Source organism: Manis pentadactyla, chromosome 11 (genome assembly GCF_030020395.1).
Source record: "Manis pentadactyla isolate mManPen7 chromosome 11, mManPen7.hap1, whole genome shotgun sequence".
NCBI lineage: Eukaryota > Metazoa > Chordata > Mammalia > Pholidota > Manidae > Manis > Manis pentadactyla.
Window position 1 is genome coordinate 3,789,678 of NC_080029.1, and position 24,113 is coordinate 3,813,790.

The 24,113-nt window shown below is 45.6% G+C and overlaps 1 protein-coding gene across 7 annotated transcripts in view; it reads right to left on the minus strand.

Annotated features, from left to right (window-relative positions):
• Nucleotides 1–24,113, minus strand: part of PPP2R5C (protein phosphatase 2 regulatory subunit B'gamma) — a 123,420-nt gene that overhangs the window by 34,537 nt on the left and 64,770 nt on the right. For all 7 annotated transcript variants that reach the window (XM_036882446.2, XM_036882443.2, XM_036882447.2 and 4 more), the window contains 4 exons: nt 20,654–20,853; nt 3,623–3,733; nt 2,514–2,606; nt 2,298–2,428 (listed from right to left, as the gene is read on the minus strand). In XM_036882446.2, the coding sequence (XP_036738341.2) occupies nt 2,298–2,428; nt 2,514–2,606; nt 3,623–3,733; nt 20,654–20,853 (535 nt within the window). The remainder of the gene's footprint in view (nt 1–2,297; nt 2,429–2,513; nt 2,607–3,622; nt 3,734–20,653; nt 20,854–24,113) is intronic.

Consider the following 24,113-nt stretch of genomic DNA (forward strand, 5'->3'; position numbering starts at 1 on the left):
TTCAGCCCCCTCCATCCCACAAGCACCAACCCGCGTCTGCCTCCCACACTCACATCCCACTGTCCGTCCCTAACCTGCCTTAGGTTTTGGCCGAGTTTCAGCACGGGTTGGCGTCTTCGAACTCTAAAATCCCCAGGGTTTCGCCCAGTCTCCGCGAAGGCAGAGGCTGCTTCCTCACCACTGGGGCCGCCCTGCCTGCTTCCTCCCCGACACCCCAGTGCATCCCCTAGGGCTTCATGCACCCCACCGGGTCCCCAGCAGCCAGCTCGCTCCCCCCGCGGGTGCACCCCAGGCCCACGCCGCCTGCGTCCTAGGCCCGAGCCTGGTATCGGCCCGGGGTGGGAAACTCGAGTGCTGAACACACTGGGGATGACAAGGGACAGGGACACCAAGCAGGAAACGCCTCTGCCCTCGGAAGCTGGGCGCCACTCCCGCGCCACGGCCCCGCTGCCGGCGTCCGTCCGAACCCGGGGTGCAGCGCTCTGCTGGAGGGGGCGTCTGCGAAGGGTCCGACCACAGCCCCGGCAGCTGCACACCAGACGCGGGGGTCTGCGCCCACTAAAGGGTCCGACTGAAGGGTCATTGGAACAAATGGGAGGGTTCCAGCCGCAGGAAGCGGCGTCCCGGTGATGCGCCTGGGCCTCCCGCGGGCACGGCTCAGGGTCCCGAGGGCTGGCACAGCGGCGGACAGACCTTCAGGGCGCAGGGGGTGGGCCGGGGACGAGCTGGGTGCAAAGGAAGGGCGACACTGCACCTAGGAAACACGGCGTCCTGTTCTGACTGCAGCCGCGTGCCCAGCCGGGACCCCCATTATGTAAACGGCCTGTGGGGAACTTGTTAGTTCAAAGGGAAGCCACGCACACTGCGGGGCTGCGCTGCGGGTGAGGACGGGCCGGGGCGGCCCCGGGGTGCTTCACACCAGCGCAGGCCGGCGGGGGCAGGACAGGGCCGGGTTTCGGGATTCCCAGCGGTCTCGGCTGTGGGGTCCGGCGCCCATCGGCCTCTGCCCCTCTCTCTCCTTCCTGGTCTGGCGACTAAGGAGGGATCCTCTGGCCTCTGTGGGGCGTGGGGGCACTTCCGGTCTCCATCTCCAGGCGATGGCCCGCACGCTGCCCTCACCCCGGAATTGCGGCTTGACCACTTGATCCGCCTGCCCGCTTATCCCAGAGGGACCGGCACACTGTGCCCGTCACTACTAGGATTCATCACTACCTCTGCCCATCCTGGGGCCCGAGGCGGTAAGAGGTAGGCTGTCCCGAGAAGCCAAAATCCACGGGATAAACCGCTCCTTTAGGGTATCTTCCAGGGTTGGTAAGAAACTACAGTTAACTGTTGCATCTCTAACATCCATTTGGTGCCACTATGGGCCAGGCACTGGGGGTGTGTGCTAAAGCCCCACAGCAGACTGACCTGTCCACCAAGCCAGGGAGGCTTCCTGGTGCAGGGATGTTTCTGGAAGCTGGCGGGTGGCGGGTGGCGGGGTTGAGAAGGGCTGGCAGAAAAGAACATTCTGGAGGATCAAAAGAGGTTGCCAGGGGCTGGTATGAGGGCCTGGAGTGTGCGCAGAGGCAGACACAAGGCCGCTGGGACCTGTGGCGCCCCAGGGCCTTACCCAGGGCCGACACATATGCACCCAAAGAGCATCAATGCTGGGCGACTTGGCGGCAGCAGAGATGAAGAGATGCAGTTAGTTCAGAGGGTGGTGTGAGGGGTCCGGGGCTCAAGGTGATCACGGGCCTTGGAATGTGACGGAAGGTTCTTCCTGAGCCATGGGGCTGTGCCCTCCTCCATGTGAACCCAAACTGGACAGCTTCTGCGACCAGATGACCAGCCCCGTGGTCCTGCAGGCCTACGGGAGGCCATGGCTGCTAAGAAGCCACGGGCCTCCACCTGCTGCTCCCAGCGGGGTCTGCAAGCCTCTGAGTGAGCTCCCAGACCTTCCGAGATTCGGTAAAGACGCTGCTTGGCTCCTCACGCCTCCCTTCCTTCACTGAGTTCATCAGAGAGGCCGAGGGAGCGGGAGGCGGGAGGCAGCAGCTGGCTCTGGACAGGTCGATCTGTCCGCGTTCCGGAGGGAACCACACCCGTGGGAGACGCAGGGGAGTGGGCGGCGGCAGCGGCGGCGGCGGGGCAGGCCCAGTGTGCGGCCTGGGGCCCCCTGTGCCCGGCGGCGGGCTGCTCAGAAACAGCCGCACACCCGCCAGTCACGTGTCAAAGGAAATGCTGAGGACAGTGGGAGCGTGGAAACCGACATCATCCAGAAAGGGAAGAAAGGTCACTCGCACACACGGACTTACCTATAAAATATATTATTTATCTGTTTTCTGATGTACGCTCTTAAGCCTAGGAATTTTCCATAGATTCTGTGGAGGGTAGTTTTAAGGAAATCTCTCTCCCGAGGATCTTCACTGTCAAAGAGCTCTAAAAGCTTCACGGAGAAAAAGATACTGAGTGAGCCAGTGTTCTCTCCTGCGCGTTAGGGGTTTTGTAGTTTCAGCTAATTTGTGCCTTACCTGCAATACAAACTTCTGATCAATATATTTCTTCGCTATATTAGGTTGGAAATCTGGAGACTCTAAAAACCTTAAGAAAAATTCATAAACAAGCTAGGAGAAAAGAAAAACAGTGAGTCAAATAACATGGTATTTTATTAGATGGAGATTAAAAATATACCATGAGCTCAATCTTTGTCTGCAAATATTAGCCTTTTAGGAAAAAGCCATTTATCTGTAGAACTATTGCCAAATTACATGGTGCAATTACAAATGATGAGGGTAATTGTTTTATTTAGCTAAGAACCACAGGCTATTCCCTTAAATGGCATTTAAACAAAATGATTTTCATGGCTGATGTCACCAGTGCTTAAATTATCCTGCTCGGAGACCACAGTGCACAGGAGCCACACGCTGGCTTTGACCAAGTCCTGGGTGGATTTGCAGCCTGTCACCTACAAGTGTTTTGGCAGAGAGCAGGTCACAGACGCAGTCGTGGAGGCTGGGATGTTCCTCCCCTTCCTGAGTGGGAGGCACGCCGCCATGGTCACACAGCAACCCAGACGCCCAGGGAGGGGTGGGGCGCTCTGTGGCTGCTTTTCCCTTTGCTCCCCACCTAGCTCCTCCCATGTTCTTCTCCTCTCCGTTTCCCTCCTACGGATGGCCCAGACCCCCGACCTAGCATGTGGGCACACACTCTGCTCGCACTAGGCCCTGCCTTCTCCTGGGTGTCCTGCCCAGTCAACCTTTCACCTTACAAAAAATGTGTGAGAAAAAGGTGTCAGTCAGCAGGTGGGCTTTGGGGCACACAGCGGGCACACATAAGTCTAAGTACCAAAACGGGGAAATGTCTGCATGCGTCCTCCAGACCTCCATTCAGTGGCTGTCATTTCCATTAAAAATGTATCGACAACTCCCTGTCTTTGTAGTTTGTGTAAAGTATTCAAACAAACTAAACACCATTATGTCTTCTCTCTTCTGCTAAAACACTTCTGACCTACGCACAGGCTTGTGGGTCTGTGGCCCACTTGTACACAGCCGGAGTGAGGCCCTGGGCCAGTGCATTTGCTTTGCAGAAAAACCCCACATGTAACCCACACCCGTTACTGGGCACTCCCAGAGCTCAGTACCTGTAGATGAGGCCAGGCTGCTTCTAACGTTGGCTCGTCTTCCTCTGGGTCAAATTCTGCTCCCGTAGGATTGGAGGAAGGTGGTAATGTTCGAAACATATTAACTGCAAACTAAAACCCACATATTCTAGAATTATAACCAGGACATTAAAAATATTTGCAGAGAACATTAAAAAAAATCTTATGTAATTCCAGTAATAGCTGCTTTGGGGTTATCTGGCTTGCCTTTATTCTAAAACCCAGAAGCCCAATAAGAACCTGGTCACTATGGTATTAGGAGGCACGGCCATGGACAGGTGGCCACAGAAGACTCCCGCTTGGCTCTGAGCTGCCAACCAGTGCTGACGGGCAGTGGTGGCTTCTAAGGTCTGTGTCACGTCTCGTAAGTAGAAAGCAAGGGGCATGTTCAAGGTGCTGGTAAGAAAAGGCTGAGATTGGGAAGGAAAAGCAGGGCTCCAGGAACTGAGAACGGGGGAGGCAGAAGAGGCTGCACTGCGCCGGGCCTCCTGGCCCTCGGCCACTGCGGCCCCCTGTGGCCACCGGACAGGACGGGAACAGTTGAGACAGAGCGACTTCTGAGCGGGCAGCTAGGGGATCGTGCCCAGAGAAAGAGCTGCACGTCAGCAGACAGCCTGGCTGTGTGTCCAGGATGGATGGCAAGGGTTTCTCTCTGGACTTAAAAACAAGTGACTCAGGAAGAAGAAATTTCTCAGGAGTTTGAATGATCCCCTTACATGCTCACTACCTTTTCTCTGATTTGCACCTTTCTGCTGCCCTTCACCACTGCCCCCAACCCCAGGCTCATTTATTTTCAACTGCAAAAAAATCAGTGCGTTTTACAACAGATATTTTCTACATAAAACTTAGAATCCTTTGATGCAAGGTACATTTTAATGCCCGTATGGTTAACATGAAAACTGAGATCTCTAATTAAAGCCCAACATACATTGAGAGATTTGTCTATAAATACAAAAGTAGTTTTCTTATATATCAATTTATGATCTATTTTTCTTTCACATAGTGACTTAACTACCACTTACCTGACCGAATCTTTGAACCCACCATGTGACACTTACAGAGCTGGGCTCCGGGCACGGCTCTGACGGACGACCGAAAGCCCCACCTCTGCTCCCAAAGCACAAAATCAAAACACCTGACCTATAAGATGAAGTCCGACTGCGATACGCAGAAGTTAAGTGCGGAAGGTCCAGGGGACAGACATGGTCTGGTAAAGACCAAGCTAAAGCTCAGAGACGCCCATTGTGTTTCTTCCTGCCTGCGTGGTTACAACTCCAAACCTCACCACCATCTTTCACGAAGAAAAAGACTCTCTCTTCAAAACTCTGCTGTTAGAGCCTGGACGTCCAGCGCCTGCTGTCTGCACGCATCTTCTGGGACAAGGAGCAATGGAACGGGACAGAGGCAGCACAGACGGAAGGGGCCTTCAGAAACCAGTGATTAAAAACATCTTCTAGTAGAAATATGAGTAATGCTCCTAAGACTTAAGTAGAAAAAAACTTTGGGACCTGTGAGTGGGCATGCGTCCTCCCAAACAGGTGACTGAGGACAGAGGCCGTGACGGGTGCTGCCAGGCAGACAGGGCAGCGAGGGGACTCCTCCCGGCGCCCTCTTCCCCAAGGAGACGCTAAGGGCCTGCCCACCAAGGAAAGGCCATGCCCGGGCTTGCGAGGGGCAGCAGAACCGGCCTGCCACCGCCAGCCACTGCCCTGTCCTTCCCTGAATAGGCTGTGGCGTTCCCGAGCTGGGGATTTCTACCCTCTCCCTCAAAGCCAAATGCTGGCAGGCTCCAAGAGGCACCCAGAGATGGAGGTGGGAGGTGCCTTAAAGAGGGAGGGGGCACCCTGCTCCAGGCAGGAGGCAGAGCCACAGTGCTCCTGGGTGGGGACATGTCCGAGCACTGTGCTCGCCTCTTCCGGGGACCTGTTGGAGCAGCTGTGACACTGGTGTGCAGTGCAGCTCCAGGGGAACGTGGGCCACCTCCTGCAAGGCTCCTGTGCCTTCACGTGAGGGACACAGAGGTCAGAGGGGACGGCAGCAGGGGCTGCCCAGGAACTGCCACGGGAGTGCTCGGCTTTCGGGGTGACGGTGGTGCGGCGGGGGGTCTCGTGGCGCTGTTGGCAATGCTGGAAGCCACACCCCCAGGCAGCTGCTCTCCCCTCTACCCAGGGCCAGCCCTTGCCTCCACACCCCAATTGCGGGAACCCCTGAGCCTGGCTGTCCCGGAGGAGGGGCAAAGACGAGGTTCTGGGTCTGGGATTCCAGCGTGAGCCTAGAGGGAAAAGCCACACCCAGAGGGGACTGCGAAGGGGCAGCAAAGTAAGCCTTAATAGATCACAGCTAAGCAATCACTGAAAAAAATAAAATGCCCCCAGCGTGGTGGCTAGCCTTAGAGTCATCCAGTCAGACAGTCATCTGAGTGTCCCTGCAAGGTGTTTAGGGGGTGTGGTTCACATCTCTAACAGCTGACTTTAAGTAAACGAGATCACCCTCCAGAACGTGGGTGGGCCACCCCACTCAGCCGAACGTCTTAAGAGCACAACTTGGTTTCCTTGAAGAAAAAATCCCGCTGTGGCCAGCAAGGCAGCCCCTGCCCATTTCCAGCCATGCCTGCCCACGGAGCTCGGGCTGCCCAGTCGGACCCCAGAAGCATGAGACAGTTGTGCCCGCTGGAATCTCTCTCTGGCTCTGTTTCTCTCTCTCCTGCTGGCCCCCCTCTCTGGCAGAACTCTGACTGACACACAAAGCAAGCGGGGACAGTCCAGTAACTTGGTCGTGTTCTACCGGCAGTAGAGCTAATGGTTCCAGCTTCCAGCTGAAGGCCCACCGCGCGGTGTCTGGTCCACTAGGGACGGTCCCTGTGCTGTGCACATTTACTGAATCCCAGATACTGAGTTAGGAGTCTGCAAGGGGATGCAGACTGACCTACTTTTAACCCAAATTCCTCTTTCCAGTGTCCTTGAGGGACCTACATCCTAGATCGAGGAAGTTTTATTACTGGCAGCGCTAATTAAAGAAGTTATTTCTTTCATGCAACAACAAAATTTCACTGTAATTTCTATTCACCTTTCCTTCTATATTACATTGAGTTAATTTAATGTCATCCCTAGAAAAGATTAAACACACTAAAAATAATATTTGGAAAAAAGAGCAGAAGGCAAATAGCATGCCATCTCAAATTATTCTTGGGCTTCCAACCTAGCAATGTTTCTCAGCACAAAAGCTTCGGGGGTTAAACCAGTCAAGTGCTGTGGTGCTGATATCCTTGGGTGCAGTGGGAGTGCCTGCTGACCAGACGCGTGGAATTCAGGCTGAGAACCACAGAAGGCGACCTCTGTCAGTACCATGCGATGGGCACAAAGGGAACCTTGCTTCCCTGTAGGTCTGGAGTCCCAGGTCTGATGTGGATCAGAAGGATTCGTCATCACCTCTCAGTAGAACCACACTGACTCAGAGGTTACACAGAGCACACAATTGAGTGGGGCAGCCTCTCAGCTCTCTTCTTAACCAGGAACAAGACCTCAGACCAAAAACCTGCACAAGCCTTGGTTTTCCCTTCAGTTGAAAGAGGGTAAATCCTTTCTTTGCATTGGGCATGTGTGAAACAGAAGAGTGGTATATATAAACAGCCACCATGCACATGGGCATGCGTGCATTGGTTCCACACAGCTACTGCATGTGGCATGGACTGACTCTGTAATATTGGGAAGCACCTGCTTTTATAGCTTTCCTGATTTTCCTACTTTCAGTATTAAAAACAGCCCTGCAGATGCTCTCCTCCCAAGTGCTCAATATACTCAGTTAGATGCAAACCCAGACGACTGGGACCAGTACCTTATGGAAAATTCTTACAATTCAGTGATATCTATCGCGAAGCCTTTCTGTACCTGGACTCCTCACACCAATGGGTGAGGTAATCAAACACTCATGCCGTGACACAGCTGCAGCACAGCAGAGCACATACAGGTGTAGGGGGTGAAGGCATGTGCTCCAAACCAGAAAACGGATGTCTAATTTCAGCGACAAAGAATAAAGAAAGATGAAGGTGAGCCAAGATGGCAGCGTGAGTAGGACAGTGGGAATCTCCTCCCAGAAACATATATATTTTTGAAAATACAACAAATACAACTATCCCTAAAAGAGAGACCAGAAGACATAGGACAACAGCCAGACCACGTCTATACCTGCAAGAACCCAGAGGCTGGCGAAGGGGGTAAGAAACAAGCCCTGGCCTGGCGGGACCCGGCGGGAGGAGAGGAGTCAGAGCGGGAGGGAGAGGGAGCCCAGGACTGCTGAACACCCAGCCCCAGCCATCCGCACCCAGAGCGCAGACATACAGTGCATGCGTGGGGTGCTGGATACAAGGGAAACAGGGCAGCAAGACCTGTGAGTGGGTCCCCGCAGCCGGTGCTCCTGGGACAAAGAAAGGTGAGAAAGTCTTAAAGGGACAGGGACCCCACAGCTGGACGGAAGCGTCCCGGGACACTCAGCCCAGCAGCTGGGGATCCTGGGGAACTCCGGGCACCCTAACCCCCTGGGCGGCAGATCTGAGACCTCTCATGGCGATAAACAGCCCCGGGCCCATTCCCCCTCCGGTGCAGCCCCGCCATAGCAGAGCAGCGGCCTGAGGCTGGCCACGCCCACAGCAAGGGAGCTTCATCCACAGCGGCCGGGTGAGAAACAGAGACCCAGTCTACATGCAACTGCCCAACACAAGCCACTAGGGGTCGCCGTTGTCCCAGTAAAGAAAGGCCAGGAGCAAGTGGGAAGGGTCTTAGCTCTCCCAGCTGACAGACGAGTCAACAGCATACCACTGCATCAATCAACATGAAAAGGCAAAAAAATTTGATCCAGACCAGACCAACTCAGACATCTTCCACATCCTCCCCTGAGAAGGAATCTGGGGAGATAGATTTAACCAATCTTCCTGAAAAAGAATTCAAAACAAAAGTCATAACCATGCAGAAGGGCTTGCAGAGAAATATGCAAGAACTAAGGAGGAAGAATACAGAAATAAAACAATCTCTGGAAGGACTTCAAAGCAGAATGGACGAGATGCAAGAGACCATTAATGGACTAGAAATCAGAGAACAGGAACGCAGAGAAGCTGATGCAGAGAGAGATACAAGGATCTTCAGGAATGAAACAATATTAAGAGAACTGTGTAACCAATCGAAATGGAACAATATTCGCATCATAGGAGTACCAGAAGAAGAAGAAGAGAGAAAAAGGGATAGAAAGTGTCTTTGAAGAAATAATTCCTGAAAACTTCCCCAAACTAGGGGAGGAAATGGCCTCTCAGACCACAGAAGCACACAGAACTCCCATGACAAGGGACCCAAGGAGGGCAACACCAAGACACATAATAATTAAAATGGCAAAGATCAAAGACGAGGACAGAGTATTAAAGGCAGCCAGAGAGAAAAAAAAGGTCACTTACAAAGGAAAACCCATCAGGCTATCATCAGACTTCTCAACAGAAATCTTACAGGCCAGAAGAGAATGGCATGATATATTTAATGCAATGAAACAGAAGGGCCTTGAACCAAGAATACTGTATCCAGCACGATTATCATTTAAATATGAAGGAGGGATTAAATAATTCCCAGACAAGCAAAAGTTGAGGGAATTTGCCTCGCACAAACCACCTCTACAGGGTATCTTAGAGGGACTGCTCTAGATGGGAGCACTCCTAAAAAGAGCACAGAACAAAACACCCAACATATGAAGAATGGAGGAGGAGGAATAAGAAGGGAGAGAAATAAAGAATCATCAAATAGTGTTTATAATAGCTCAATAAGCAAGTTAAGTTAGACAGTAAGATAGTAAAGAAGCTAACCTTGAACCTTTGGTAACCACAAACTTAAAGCCTGCAATGGCAATAAGTACATATCTTTCAATAATCACCCTAAATGTAAATGGACTGAATGCACCAATCAAAAGACACAGAGGAACAGAATGGATAAAAAAGCAAGACCCATCTATATGCTGCTTACAAGAGACTCAACTCAAACCCAAAGACATGCACAGATTAAAAGTCAAGGGATGGAAAAAGATATGTCAGGCAAACAACAGGGAGAAAAAAGCAGGTGTTGCAATACTAGCATCAGACAAAATAGACTTCAAAACAAAGAAAGTCACAAGAGATAAAGAAGGACATTACATAATGATAAAGGGGTCAGTCCAACAAGAGGATATAACCATTATAAATATATATGCACCCAATACAGGAGCACCAACATATGTGAAACAAATACTAATAGAATTAAAGGAGGAAATAGAATGCAATGCATTCATTTTGGGAGACTTCAACACACTACTCACTCCAAAGGACAGATCCACCAGACAGAAAATAAGTAAGGACACAGAGGCACTGAACAACACACTAGAACAGATGGACCTAATAGACATCTATAGAACTCTACATCCAAAAGCAACAGGATATACATTCTTCTCAAGTGCACATGGAACATTCTCCAGAATAGACCACATACTAGGCCACAAAAAGAGCCTCAGTAAATTCAAAAAGATTGAAATCCTACCAACCAACTTTTCATACCACAAAAGTATAAAACTAGAAATAAATTGTACAAAGAAAGCAAAAAGGCTCACAAACACATGGAGGCTTAACAACATGCTCCTAAATAATCAATGGATCAATGACCAAATCAAAATGGAGATCCAGCAATATATGGAAACAAATGACAACAACAACACTAAGCCCCAACTACTGTGGGACGCAGCGAAAGCAGTCTTAAGAGAAAAGTATATAGCAATCCAGGCATATTTAAAGAAGGAAGAACAATCCCAAATGAAGTCTAATGTCACAATTATCGAAATTGGAAAAGAAGAACAAATGAGGCCTAAGGTCAGCAGATGGAGGGACATAATAAAGATCAGAGAAGAAATATATAAAATTGAGAAGAATAAAACAACAGAAAAAAATCAATGAAACCAAGAGCTGGTTCTTTGAGAGAATAAACAAAATAGATAAGCCTCTAGCCAGACTTATTAAGAGAAAAAGAGAGTCAACACACATAACAGAATCAGAAACGAGAAAGGAAAAATCATGACGGACCCCACAGAAATACAAAGAATTATTAGAGACTACTATGAAAACCTATATGGTAACAAGCTGGGAAACCTAGGAGAAATGGACAACTTCCTAGAAAAATACAACCTTCCAAGACTGACCCAGAAAGAAAGAGAAAATCTAAACAGACCAATTACCAGCAAAGAAATTGAAGTGGTAATCAAAAAAGTACCCAAGAACAAAACCCCCGGGCCAGATGGATTTACCTCGGAATTTTATCAGACATACAGAGAAGACATAATACCCATTCTCCTTAAAATTTTCCAAAAAATAGAAGAAGAGGGAATACTTCCAACCTCACTATAGGAAGCCAGCGTCACTCTAATACCAAAACCAGGCAAAGACCTCACCAAAAAAGAAAATTACACACCAATATCCCTGATGAACATAGATGCAAATATACTCAACAAAATACTAGCAAACCAATTCAAAAATACATCTAGAAGATCATACACCATGATCAAGTGGGATTCATCTCAGGGATGCAAGGATGGAACATTCGAAAATCCATCAACATCATCCATCACATCAACAAAAAGAACAAAAACTACATGATCATCTCCATAGATGCTGAAAAAGCATTCGACAAAATTCAACATCCATTCATGATAAAACTCTCCACAAAATGGGTATAGAGGGAAAGTACCTCAACATAATAAAGGCCATCTAGGATAAACCCACAGCCAACATCATACTGAACAGCGAGAAGCTGAAAGCTTTTCACCTAAGATTGGAAACAAGACAGGGATGCCCACTCTCCCCACTGTTATTTAACATAGTACTGGAGGTCCTAGCCACGGCAATCAGACAACACAAAGATATACAAGGAATCCAGATCGGTAAAGAAGAAGTCAAACTGTCACTATTTGCAGATGACATGATATTGTACATAAAAAACCCTAAAGACTCCACTTCAAAACTACTAGAACTAATATCTGAATTCAGCAAAGTTGCAGGATACAAAATTAATATACAGAAATCTGTTGCTTTCCTATACACTGATGATAAACTAGCAGAAAGAGAAATCAGGAAAACAATTCCATTCACAATTGCATCAAAAAGAAAAAAATACCAAGGAATAAACCTAACCAAGGAAGTGAAAGACCTATACCCTGAAAACTACAAGACACTCTTAAGAAAAATTAAAGAGGACACTAGTAAATGGAAACTCATCCCATGCTCTTGGCTAGGAAGAACTAATATTGTCAAAATGGCCATCCTGCCTAAAACAATCTACAGATTCAAGGCAATCCTTATTAAAATACAAACAGCATTCTTCAACGAACTTGAACAAATAGTTCTAAAATTCATATGGAACAACAAAAGACCCCGAATAGCCAAAGCAAGCCTGAGGAGGAAGAATAAAGTGGGGGGATCTTGCTTCCCAACTTCAAGCTCTACTACAAAGCCACAGTAATCAAGACAATTTGGTACTGGTACAAGAACAGTGCCACAGACCAGTGGAACAGAATAGAGACCCCACATATTAACCCAAACATATATGGTCAATTAAATATACGATAAAGGAGCCATGGACATACAATGGGGAAATTACAGCCTCTTCAACAGCTGGTGTTGGCAAAACTGGACAGCTACATGTATGATAATGAAACTGGATTATTGTCTAACCCCATACACAAAAGTAAATTCAAAATGGATCAAAGACCTGAATGTAAGTTATGAAACCATAAAACTCTTAAGAAAAAAACATAGGCAAAAATCTGTTGGACATAAACATGAGCAACTTCTTCATAAGCATATCTCCCCGGGCAAGGGAATCAAAAGCAAAAACGAACAAGTGGGACTATATCAAGCTGAAAAGCTTCTGCACAGCAAAGGACACCATCAGTAGAACAAAAAGGCATCCTACAGTACGGGAGAATATATTCATAAATGACAGATCTGATAAAGGGTTGACATCCAAAATATACAAAGAGCTCACGTACCTCAACAAACAAAAAGCAAATAATCCAATTAAAAAATGGGCACAGGATCTGAAGAGACAGTTCTCCAAAGAAGAAATTCAGATGGCCAACAGGCACATGAAATGATGCTCCACATCGCTAATCATCAGAGAAATGCAAATTAAAACCACAATGAGGTATCACCTCACACCAGTAAGTATGGCCACCATCCAAAAGACAAACCACAACAAATGTTGGTGAGGTTGTTGAGAAAGGGGAACCCTCCTACACTGCTGGTGGGAATGTAAATTAGTTCAACCATTGTGGAAAGCAGTATGGAGGTTCCTCAAAAAACTCAAAATAGAAATACCATTTGACCCAGGAATTCCACTCCTAGGAATTTACCCTAAGAATGCAGGAGCCCAGTTTCAAAAAGACATATGCACCCTTATATTTATTGCAGCACTATTTACAATAGCTAAGAAATGGAAGCAACCTACATGTCCATCAGTAGATGAATGGATAAAGAAGATGTGGTACATATACACAATGGAATATTATTCAGCCATAGGAAGAAAACAAATCCTACCATTTGCAACAACATGGATGGAGCTAGAGGGTATTATGCTCAGTGAAATAAGCCAGGCAGAGAAAGACAAGTACCAAATGATTTCACTCATCTGTGGAGTATAAGAACAAAGAAAAAAACTGAAGGAACAAAACAGCAGCAGACTCACAGAACCCAAGTGTGGACTACCAGTTACCAAAGGGAAAGGGACTGGGGAGGATGGGTGGGAAGAGAGGGATAAGGGGGAAAAAAAGGGGCATTACTACTAGCAGACATAATGTAGGGTGGGGCATGGGGAGGGCTGTACAACTTAGAGAAGACAAGTAGTGATTCTATAGCAGCTTACTATGCTGAAGGACAGTGACTGTAATGGGGTATGTGGGGGGGACTTGACGATGGGGGAGTCTAGTAAACATAATGTTGCTCATGTACTTGTAGATTAGTGATACCAAAAAAACAAAACAAAAGAAAACAGAAATACCATACAACCCAGCAATTACGCTTTAAGAATTTACTCGAAGAAAACAAAATCACTAATTTGAAGGGCTATATGCACCCCTATGATCATTACAGCATTATTTACAACAGCCAAGATATGGAATAACCTAGTATCCAGTGACAGATGAATTGATACAGAAGACGTGGTGCACATACACAATGGAATATTACTTAGCCATAAAAAGGAATGAAGTCTTGCCATTTGCAACAACATGGGTGGACCTAGAGGCTATTATGCTAAGTGAAGTAAGCCAGAGAAAGACAAATACCATATGGTTTCACTTATCTGTGGAATCTAAAAAACAAATAAACAAAACAGAAATAGACTCATAAACACAGAACAGACTGGTGGGCGCTCTAGGGCAGGGGAGAGTGGTAGGTGGGGGAAATAAGGGTGGTGGAAAAAGATTAGTGAGAATGGTTGGTACATGAGTGTCTGGGTGATGGTTACATGAATATATATATATATAAATGCATTGATATATATATATCAAAATGCATTGAACTGTACACCAAGATTTGTGCATTTTATTGTATGTACCTCAAGAAAAAACTACACCTGAAAAAAAGAAAATCTTAGCTTTACTGCAGGATAGTTGATATAACTGTACATGCTTAAAGTGTAAAAGTTGATGTTTAATATGCATATGTCTGCAAAACCATCATACAATCAAGGTAACAAACATATCCCTCATCGTGAAAATTAAAAAAAAAGTAACATACACAAATTGTTTGGCTGGAGATGGTGTGGGCATATGTAGAATTGGGCAGGGGTGGAGTAAGGAAAAAGGTTAAGTTTTGCTTGCTGTTTTTCTGTTTATTTCACTTATTATAAAATGAACATGCATTTCTAATTTAAGAACAGCAAACCATATAAAGGGAAATTCAAAATAATAAGAGTCAATCTCCAAGAAATGGCTCACTGCTATTTAAAGTAGAAAAATCATTCTCTGATTTCAAAAAAGCACTTCATGTTTTAATCTCCCTTGAGCTCATCGCTGATGTCAGCGCATCTTTAACCACGTTACTGTGACTTGGAGAAATGACAGCTAAGCACAAAGGGGAATGTATGACTGAAATCATCACTGGAAAGAATCATCTATTTGAAGCTTTACAGATTAATATTCTACCTTCCTTAACTCAAAACATTCTTTCCTCTCCCATTTCCAAACTGCCTTCACCCTTACAACAAGCAATACTTTCCAGAACATACTGTAAATATCAGGTATAAAAATAGAAGGACAGTGTTCCATGTCAGTCCTTAAGTGGAACACAAGACAGTTACCCTGGGGATGTGGGCATGAAACCTCCCGCAAGGACCAAGGAAGACTCCTGTGCCCCTGGCAGAAAATGCTGAGGTGAACTCCAAGCATGAAAGAAAGAAAAATGTGTTAAGGCCCCATCTACAAGGTGGTACTGGCTAAAATACTGCGATGAGCTTGTTCTTGCAGGAAAAGCAGCATGGGGCCTGATAAGAACATTCTACTATATGTTGAGAGTTTGTTTCTCCTTCTTCTTTCCCTTTTTTGAAAAGAAAAACATATTTATTGATTTTTGATGATGACAATGTGGTACACAATTATTATTTAAACAATTTTAAATTACAAACATACAGTAAAAGGGAAAATTCAACTTAAATACACCACCCAAAGGCAGCTTTTGGTAAGAGTTTGCACTATATTCCTCTAGAATGAAGTCTCCCAGAAAAGTAAGGCTGGGCTGTGTAGGGGTGAACACTGTATCTCCCTGTCTTTTGCATTGCAATCCAGGCCAGCAGATGTTAGTAATTCCAGAGACGTCTGTTGTGACCTTTAGTACCTTTGAGCCATCCAACTCATTCAACCATCCATCTACCACTTCCTTCTCTGGTTTACAGGTTATATGCGTCTGTAACTACTAAGACTACACACCCTTGTCTATGCAGAAAGTTCTGTCCTGAGTAAACACTTACTGAGTTAAAAAAGGCACCATACTAAACTCAGCGGAGGAAGTGAGAGAGTATGCCAAGCCTTCCTCTTAGGCAACTGGGTCTAGGGAAGTTAGGGTTGTCACAGACACTAATCTCAGCACAGGAAGGTTATTCAGAAGTCATTCTTAAGCTCTTGGTAGCTTAAGCACACCTGGAAGAACATGTGAGCACAGAAGATGGCGCTGCAGAAAAGCCATTTCCCCCACTGGCTCCTGCTGCCTCTGACGAGCATTCTTACAGGAGTGGTGCATGAGCTCCTTGGTCTCGGGGCCCCGCTGAGCCTCCACAGATTACTAAAGATCCCAGAGAATTTTTGTTTATATCTATTGACCATATTAGAAATTAAACCAGAAAAAACTTAAAAATATTAATTCATTAAAAAACAATAAACCCATTATGTCTTAATATAAATAACATACACTTCTGAAAATAAACTGATTTTTCATAATACTAGTAAGCCCATAAAATAACTCATTAAGTAAAAGTATTTCTCCAAACAAAAATAAGTTCAGTGAGAGGAGTGGCATTTTTACATTTTTTCAAATCTCTTTGCTGTCTGGCTTAACAGAGAACAGCTGGATTTCTCTACTTACTTCTATGCTCAGAATGTTGGTCAGTGGAAATATGGAAAGAATACCCGTCTCCTACAGGTATGTAGTTGGAAACAGCAGTGGTAATTAATAGCCCTTGCAAGGAACTGTGGGTTTCTTTGATACTACACCAAAACTTGACAAGTGGTAGTTTATGTTAAAGGTCAGTTATTATGTGGAATCTGACATCTTATCAGTGATGGTTCTCTACTCTATTAAAATCCAGTGGTGTGTCTTGAACTTTGAAGAGCTCTGTGGTCCATGAATGATTCTGTAATACCATTTACTGGGCATTTGGAAAATACTGGTTCACTGAATCATGTAGACCTTCCAGTGGGGACTCATTTCACCTTTTTTGTTCAGTCCCACTGATCTGGGCAGGAGAGCCTGTGGCTACAGGAAGCTAAAACTCCTGCTGATGGATACAAATTTTTCAAAATTCTGATTTCACCTGAAGCTCAAATTTTATCATTAACAACAAATTTTGTCAGTTATTTTCCTTAAAGTGACATTCTCATTTTTTAATTTTTTGAGAAAATGCTTGCTAAATATTCAAGTTTGAGTAACCAGTTTGTCCAGTTATTCTTCAAGTAAAAATGGAATTCCATGAAAAATAAAAGTGTTTACACTATTACTTGGTTTTACTATCAGTGTTTTGACTATAAGAAAAATTCCAATGCCAAAAAGATAACTAGATAATTTTATTGAAAAGACAGATGGCTACTTATATTTAAAATATGACTGAAATTAAGAGATAATGGAGTCTATGTAATTTAGGCCTGGGTCTAGATTCCAGGAGTATTTTCCCTGGGCATTGCTCCTTTTTATCCTCATTGCCCAGAATCTAAATCTTTTTAAATCTGAAAAATAAAATGGTCAGGCAGGATGACCTGTAAGATTCTGTTAAGTTCTAGGACTAAGTCTATGGTGTATTAAAATACAGAGCACACATGAGAGGATGCTCACCATCATTAGTCGCTAGGGGAATGCAAGCCGAAACCACAGTGAGACCCCACCTCAGTGCAGCAGGACGGCTGCCCGTCAGAAGTGAGGGGCGGTGAAGACGAAGGGACCAGGGCGTGTGCACCAGGGTGGGACTGTGAAATGGTGCAGCCGCTTGGGAAGGCAGCCTGGTGGTTCTCTAAAACGCTGAACACACACAGTTCACCTGTGACCTAGCAGTATCTCTCCTAGGTAAATACCCAGGAGAAATGGAAACTATACGCATACCAAAGCTTGTACATGAGTGTTCTTGACAGCATTATTCATGGCTGAAGAAATAGGAGCAGAAATAACCCAAATGAATAGATAAATGAAATGTGGTACAGACCACCTAATGGAATACTATTTAGCAATACAAAGTAGCACCCACATAAGCTACAACATGGATGAACCCTGAAAACATGATGCTGAGCGACCGAAGGCCACACATTGAATAATTCCATTGTCCAGGTTTGGCAAATATATAGACAGAAAGTTGGCAAGTGTGACCTGGGGCTGGCGGTGAGGGGCTAGGGAAGAAAGGCAGTGACTGCTAATGGGCACAGGACTTCTTTTAGGGGGATGTTTGTAAAAGGGGGAACTTTGTAAAATATTACAAAGTTAGGTGTGATGACGATGTACAATCCTGTGAACAATAAAAGCCACTGACTGTATATTTCAAATGGGTGAATTTGTGACATGCGAATTATCTCTTAATAAATCTGTTGAAAGCCAAAGGGCAGTCTAGCCTAACAGGCCATATATTTAAAAGAAGTAGTGTACAGCACAGGCATAGAATGTCTGTAGAGCTCTGCATGCTTCAAAATGCAAATTAATGTCTTTAAAAATGCTATGACAAAGCCAAAGTGCACACAAACAAACTGATACTTCAAGCAAGCCGGCTCTGAGCTGCTCTGTGATCAGCACGGCAGGGGGTACTGGAGGGAGGCACCCAGAAGGCGGCATCTTCCCACCTGCCAGGCGGGGTGAGGGCACTGCTCCAGTTCTGCATCCCGCTCTGCCTGAGATGCCAGGAAGCACTGCCACGTGCCATCCCCGCCACTCTTTCTTCCTGCACTGTAATTGTCATCACATAAACCCGAAAATCCTACCTGCCCCCCGCCCCTCATTTCACCCCAGAGCTCCAGACAAATGCACAGGAAGGGGGCGCCATGCCCTCCCCAGCATGCGTTCCCGGCAGAGGAAAGACCGGCTGCCCCTGCTCTCAGTGACGCAGAACAGCACCTTGCGGTCGCAGATCTCCAGGCACCACTGAACCCCTCACGTACAAGGCTCCTCTGTACACCTTCCTGCATGTGGCAGTCTTGCAGCACCACCCACTCCCCCGCCGTACTGTCCTTGGGAGCAGCCCCATAAGCTACATGCCACATCACTGGTGTGCTTCCTTTATGCCTGTTCCCCATGGACAGGGAAGCTCTGGGAGGGCAGAAATCTCGTTCGTGACTCTATTTCCTCACCTAAAAAAGGGCCCAGTCCAAAGTGGACGCTCGGTAAGTGTGTGCAAAGTCTTCAGAGGGCAAGCTGCCCATGACTCTGAACACCGGCTTGAATTCCGGGGTGGGGAATCAAACCCAGGCAGCAGGAAGAACATCTGGTTAGGACGTGACTATCACAGGGAGAGGAGAAGTAATGATTACTTAATCTAAAAATACTCTCAAGGGCTTTAAGTATCCTAAGTGGCTCTTGGAAAGCACACTGCTACTGGGAAATGCAGGCAGGTCCACACGTGGTTCAGGGGCGGGCATCTGACCCAAACCAAGCTGACTCGGCCTTGCTCTCTGCACACTCTTTTCTTTTAGTTTAGGAGCAGGGCTCAGGCACTGCTGGCAGCCCAGGCTCCACAAATAGAGAAAACCTTCCTTCTACGTGATATAATACATACCAGACTGTGTATTTACAAATTCAATATATAATATATTAATACATTTAATTTTAAAATACATTTAATATATAATAAAGATGCATTTAAAATCAATGGGGAAAATGGAATACTTAATACATGATATAAGGACACATGATTTTTTCAATCATTTTAGAAGAAAATAAAGTTACATCCCTACCCTGCACCATAAAAAAAATTGACTGTTATAAATTATAAAATGTATTGTTAACAACAAAATTATGAAAGCATTAGAAGAAAATACTAGAGATTTTTCTTTGTGATTCTGGAGCCTGGGAGGTCTTCTAAAGTAATTGAGAGCTAAAATTAAGGAGAGAAAAAAAGGTATTCTCACACTTTCCTTAGTCTGAATGGGTAAGGTTTTAGGGTACTTCCTGCTCAGTATATGCACTGATTATTCCTTACATGTCAGTCTGGGGAAGGACCCCAAATGGCCCTCACAGTGCCAGGCTAACTACACACTGGTAAATTCTGAGCTTTAAGAGTCAACAATAAATCAAAATAATCAAGTTGATCTCAACTTCTGACATAACTGGTTGTGAACTACAGAAAAGAGCATTACTTTCATCTTTTTCCAATGCAAACTACTAAAGTAAGAAATAAACAAATTTTAGGTCAAGAAGGTTAGTCAGCTCTGAAATATATAGCTTTGGGGGGAAAAATAAGTAACTCTGAAGGAATTCAATGAAAATCAAGATTTAAAATTTTATATTAAGAAACAAGGACACCTTAATAACTGGGGAGTACTAATTTCAAAGGTGGATAAAATATCAACAATTCAAAAAAAAAACTCAACAGAAAACTGGAATTCAGTGTCAAACACTAAGAGTTTTAAAAGAAAATGGCATTACATGAAATGTTTCCAGGCAGTAGTGACTGAGGTGACAATGTGACCCGGCAGAGGACCTGCAAACAGGCTGTCGAGTATGAGACTAGAGAGAGGCTGAACCAGCCGTGAGCTGCAGGATGACAGAGGCCATCTCAGCCAATCACTGTGGACTGTCTTGACAGTGGAGGCTGTCAGCCAATCAAGGTGGACTGTCCTTACACCAGCTTCGCTCCATCACTATTTGAACTGTCCCATCATTAGAATTCTCTTGCACATGTATGGACAACATGCTTATTTCTATATTATATATGAGCACTATTACATTAATGTATATATGCTAAATAAATAAAACAAATTTAAAGAAGATAATAAATACAAATAAAAGTTCTACCAGATCAGCCCCTTAGGCAGTTGTAAGAATTATATGAGTGCAGGACACTGATCCCCAGCAGGCACCGAATTCCATCCCTGTTGCTATTACTGCAGTCCAAGACACATTACAAAGATTTTCATTCTTCAAGGTACAAGTACAAATTTAGAAGAGGTGGATTTTTTTGTGAGAGGTGTTATGTTAGGCTCAGACATCTTAGCTTATTCTAAGAATATGAGAGTCCTGTTTGTAACTCAGAGTTGGGACGTGGTCAATCTGTAATCACTTACCATATGGACTACTTCTGGGTAAATAGGCTCTGTGATCACATTCCGGTTATGGGTGATATATTCTACCATTTCACTTAGAGCAGCTCGTTTTACTTCCTTCCACTTTAGGTCACTTAGTGGATCAGAAACAAAGTCAAAGAGGACACAACACTGACGTAACTTCTGGATAAAAAGCTTCTCTTGATCAGCAGGAGGAGCATCTGAAAAGCAGAAAGCAAAGGATATTGATCACAAAGATGCTTAACTCAAAATTATTGTGGAACACTTGTAAGCCTTCTCCTATTTTTATTTCAAATTAATAGAGATTCAAGAAAAAAGAGATGGCGCAGGGGTGAACAGAGGTTAAACATTCCGAAAAGAAAAAAACAGCAGCTAGCCACTGCTCAGATCATGTCCTGCATACAAAGAAGTTTCTATACTTTTTAACTCTCCAAAACCATGTCAAAACTATGTTCAAAATAAATTCCCTCTAAATGCATTCATTCAACAAATATTATCCGAGTACCAATCATCACACACTGGCACCGTGCTGGGCAACGGAACCAGAGGCAAACCACAGACCCCCGGACTGGGGGGAGGGGCAAGGACACTGCTACGGCTGACAACTGCAAAGGCAGGCTGGGCAAGGTGAGAAAATGTCACAGGGGCAGGGTGCCCTCCCAGGTCTGCTGTGCTCTGAACTCATGAAAGGGGAAGCACTGGACTGTGGTCCACGGCTGGCAAACACAGAGCAAGCAGCATTAGCTGAAGCCTGTCAAAATGAGCTGCTACAAACACACAGCAAGTCACCACCCAGGCGCTCACAAAGCACATTTCATTCCTCATTCTGGGCTACGGTCAGTCAACACGCATCACACACCATGACTGATGTTCGTCCTGATGACAGCAATGTGGAAACAGGGCAAACAGCAGTAGCCACTAGGACTTGGCGCTTACCTGGCCAGGCACAGTTACACATATTTACACACATTTCTTTCCGTGTAATCTTTACACTGACACAGAAATAGAGAAACAGGTCTAGAGGGTCACTACAGGCTGGAGAGTGATGAGCTCTGTATGCCTTTCTAGTATTTCAGGAAGTGTGAAAAGGTTCTATCTGCCAGTGTGTGCTTGACAGCTTTCCTGGGGTGAAAAGATCAGTGGTGACACTCATGAATGGGACTTATCCACTGCAACGTGCCCCAGACTTGCAAACTGTCTCACGGTTTGCGTAACTCAGGGAACTGCTGTTTTCTAGGTGACCAAGAAATGGTGTCACGATATCATTCAAAGGCAAAGAGCCATTCAAAGTGCAAGCCAGCCCGCTGGACCCCAATGCAGTAAAGTGCATAGAGAAGCCCACTGATACGGTCTCAGATTCCACACTGCAGATTCCTTCAAGAAACTACCCATTTGTTAACTTTTGGTGTAATATCAAATAAAATGTCCCTAAATGTCTGAAAAGTGTATAAAATACCCCTCCTTTTCCCAAATACGTCTTCCCACATTTCAGCTAAAACATGTGGCTACAGCCTGAAAACCGCCGCAGACAGGGGGAGCTGGCTGTCTCCTATTAAGCCAAACATAAAAGTGATTTGCAAAAACAAAACAATGCCACTCTCTCACTAAATTTGTTGTTTTATAAAATATGGTTATTTTCATAAAAATATGTTTTCTGCTAACAGGGAACAGGTTTATTATTTTTTAAATTAATTAAATACATAAATTCTTTTTCTGGTTTACTTTCAAACACGGTTAAGATTGGTAGCTACCCCACATAAATAAGAGTTCTTTAGGGCCGTCCATCATTTTTCAGAGTGTGAAGGGGGCCCCTCTGCCATGGGCCATCCTGTGTTCCTCTACTCTTGCCATCTGCCCCTCTTCACAGTCCACTCCACTCTCTCTTTCCAACCCCTAACTGCCTGCTTCCTGTTGGGGTTTCTCCTCCTAGGACTTCCCTTACTTCCTAGTTAGATAAGACGCATCACACTGAGCCACTCGGTCAGCGCTTCCTATTGCTTTGGACAGTTAGCTCTCTGGCTGAGTATTTATTACTGCCCCAACTGAGGCCCTGGAGGGCAGGGGCCGGGTGCTTATGTTTTCTAGCTCCCTGTCTCCCTAATGCCCAATATCAGCATTGCAGACAGCAGGCACTTGGGTATTGCCCCCTGAATGGACCCATCTCGGAAACAGCACCGTGCCCAGCAGCTGTTCTGCACGCAGACATACACAGCACACAGCAGGGCGAGGGGTTAGGGGACACTGCCTGATGACATCTGGCAGACATGGACGCCAAAGCTGGATCCATAGACATTTTGAGTATTCAGCAACCACTTAATGGCTTTGCAGGAGCAAGGGGCATGACAAGTCAGTGCCTATTAACATTCAAATATCCAGCTTTTCTCAGTGAAAAGGTTCATTTTCTGATTTATCTGCTTGCTTGACTTCAATCCTCACTCAGTTCTACAGCTTTGTTCATCCTCCAGTTTGCCAGGATCACTGTGAGTTCGTCCCGTAGTCACAGCTTGTATATTTGGAACCCGTCGGCATCGTCACCTTCTCGGCCCTGATGAGAACTAAGAAGCCCACATTTACTTCTGAGAGCCACCTGACACCCCCATTCGGGGTCTGCTCACTTCTGAGAGCCACCTGACACCCCCACTCGGGGTCTGCTCACCCGTGGCCTTTGAGAGGTGGCCAGGCAAGCCCTCTGAGAACACCTCCCTCAGAACCCTTCCAAGGACAGGCAGGCCACACTGCTCTGCTCTGCCCATGTGGAGGGGGACACACACACCATGGCCCAAATGGCTTGCCTGAGGCCACAACTCCAGTGATGCAGCAGAATACAGGTAGGACAGTATAACGCACTCTGAAACAAGGGCATCGCACAGCAGGATGCTCGGACCATTCGGGCAGGCACCACTCACTCTTTAAACACCATACAGTAGCCGACTCTCAGAATAAAGACTAAGTTGTCCCCGAGACTGAAACAAAGCTGTTATGATTAAGAAGAGCAGAGTAAAATCTGAGCAAATAAAATTTCTATCTTCAATTCTTCTAAAAGGCAAGAAAATCTTAACATTATAGAAGTTATGTCAATTCTCCCAGGGTCACAGAGAGCCAGCTAAGGTGTTACTGTACTATTTTCATTTATAGTTTATAAAAAAGTTTGCGATTAAAATCTCATAAGCTCTTTAAAAATTTTTTAAAAAATTTCATTTGGCTATTTTTACAACTGTTTACAAAGTCTTTAAAAACTACTAAGCAAGCATTGTGATCTTGGAAGAAGAAAAAGGGTATCACAGAATATAGCTTGAACCTGATTTTGTCTTCTGACATCCATGTAATGTGAACCCAATGTTATAAAACCAGGTGTGACACTGCTGGTGCATCACACTGTAGTACTTGGTTTTCAAGACTGCCTGGCTCTCAAGTAATAAAACATGACCTGGATCTGACCCAAATCTTACAATTACTTCTG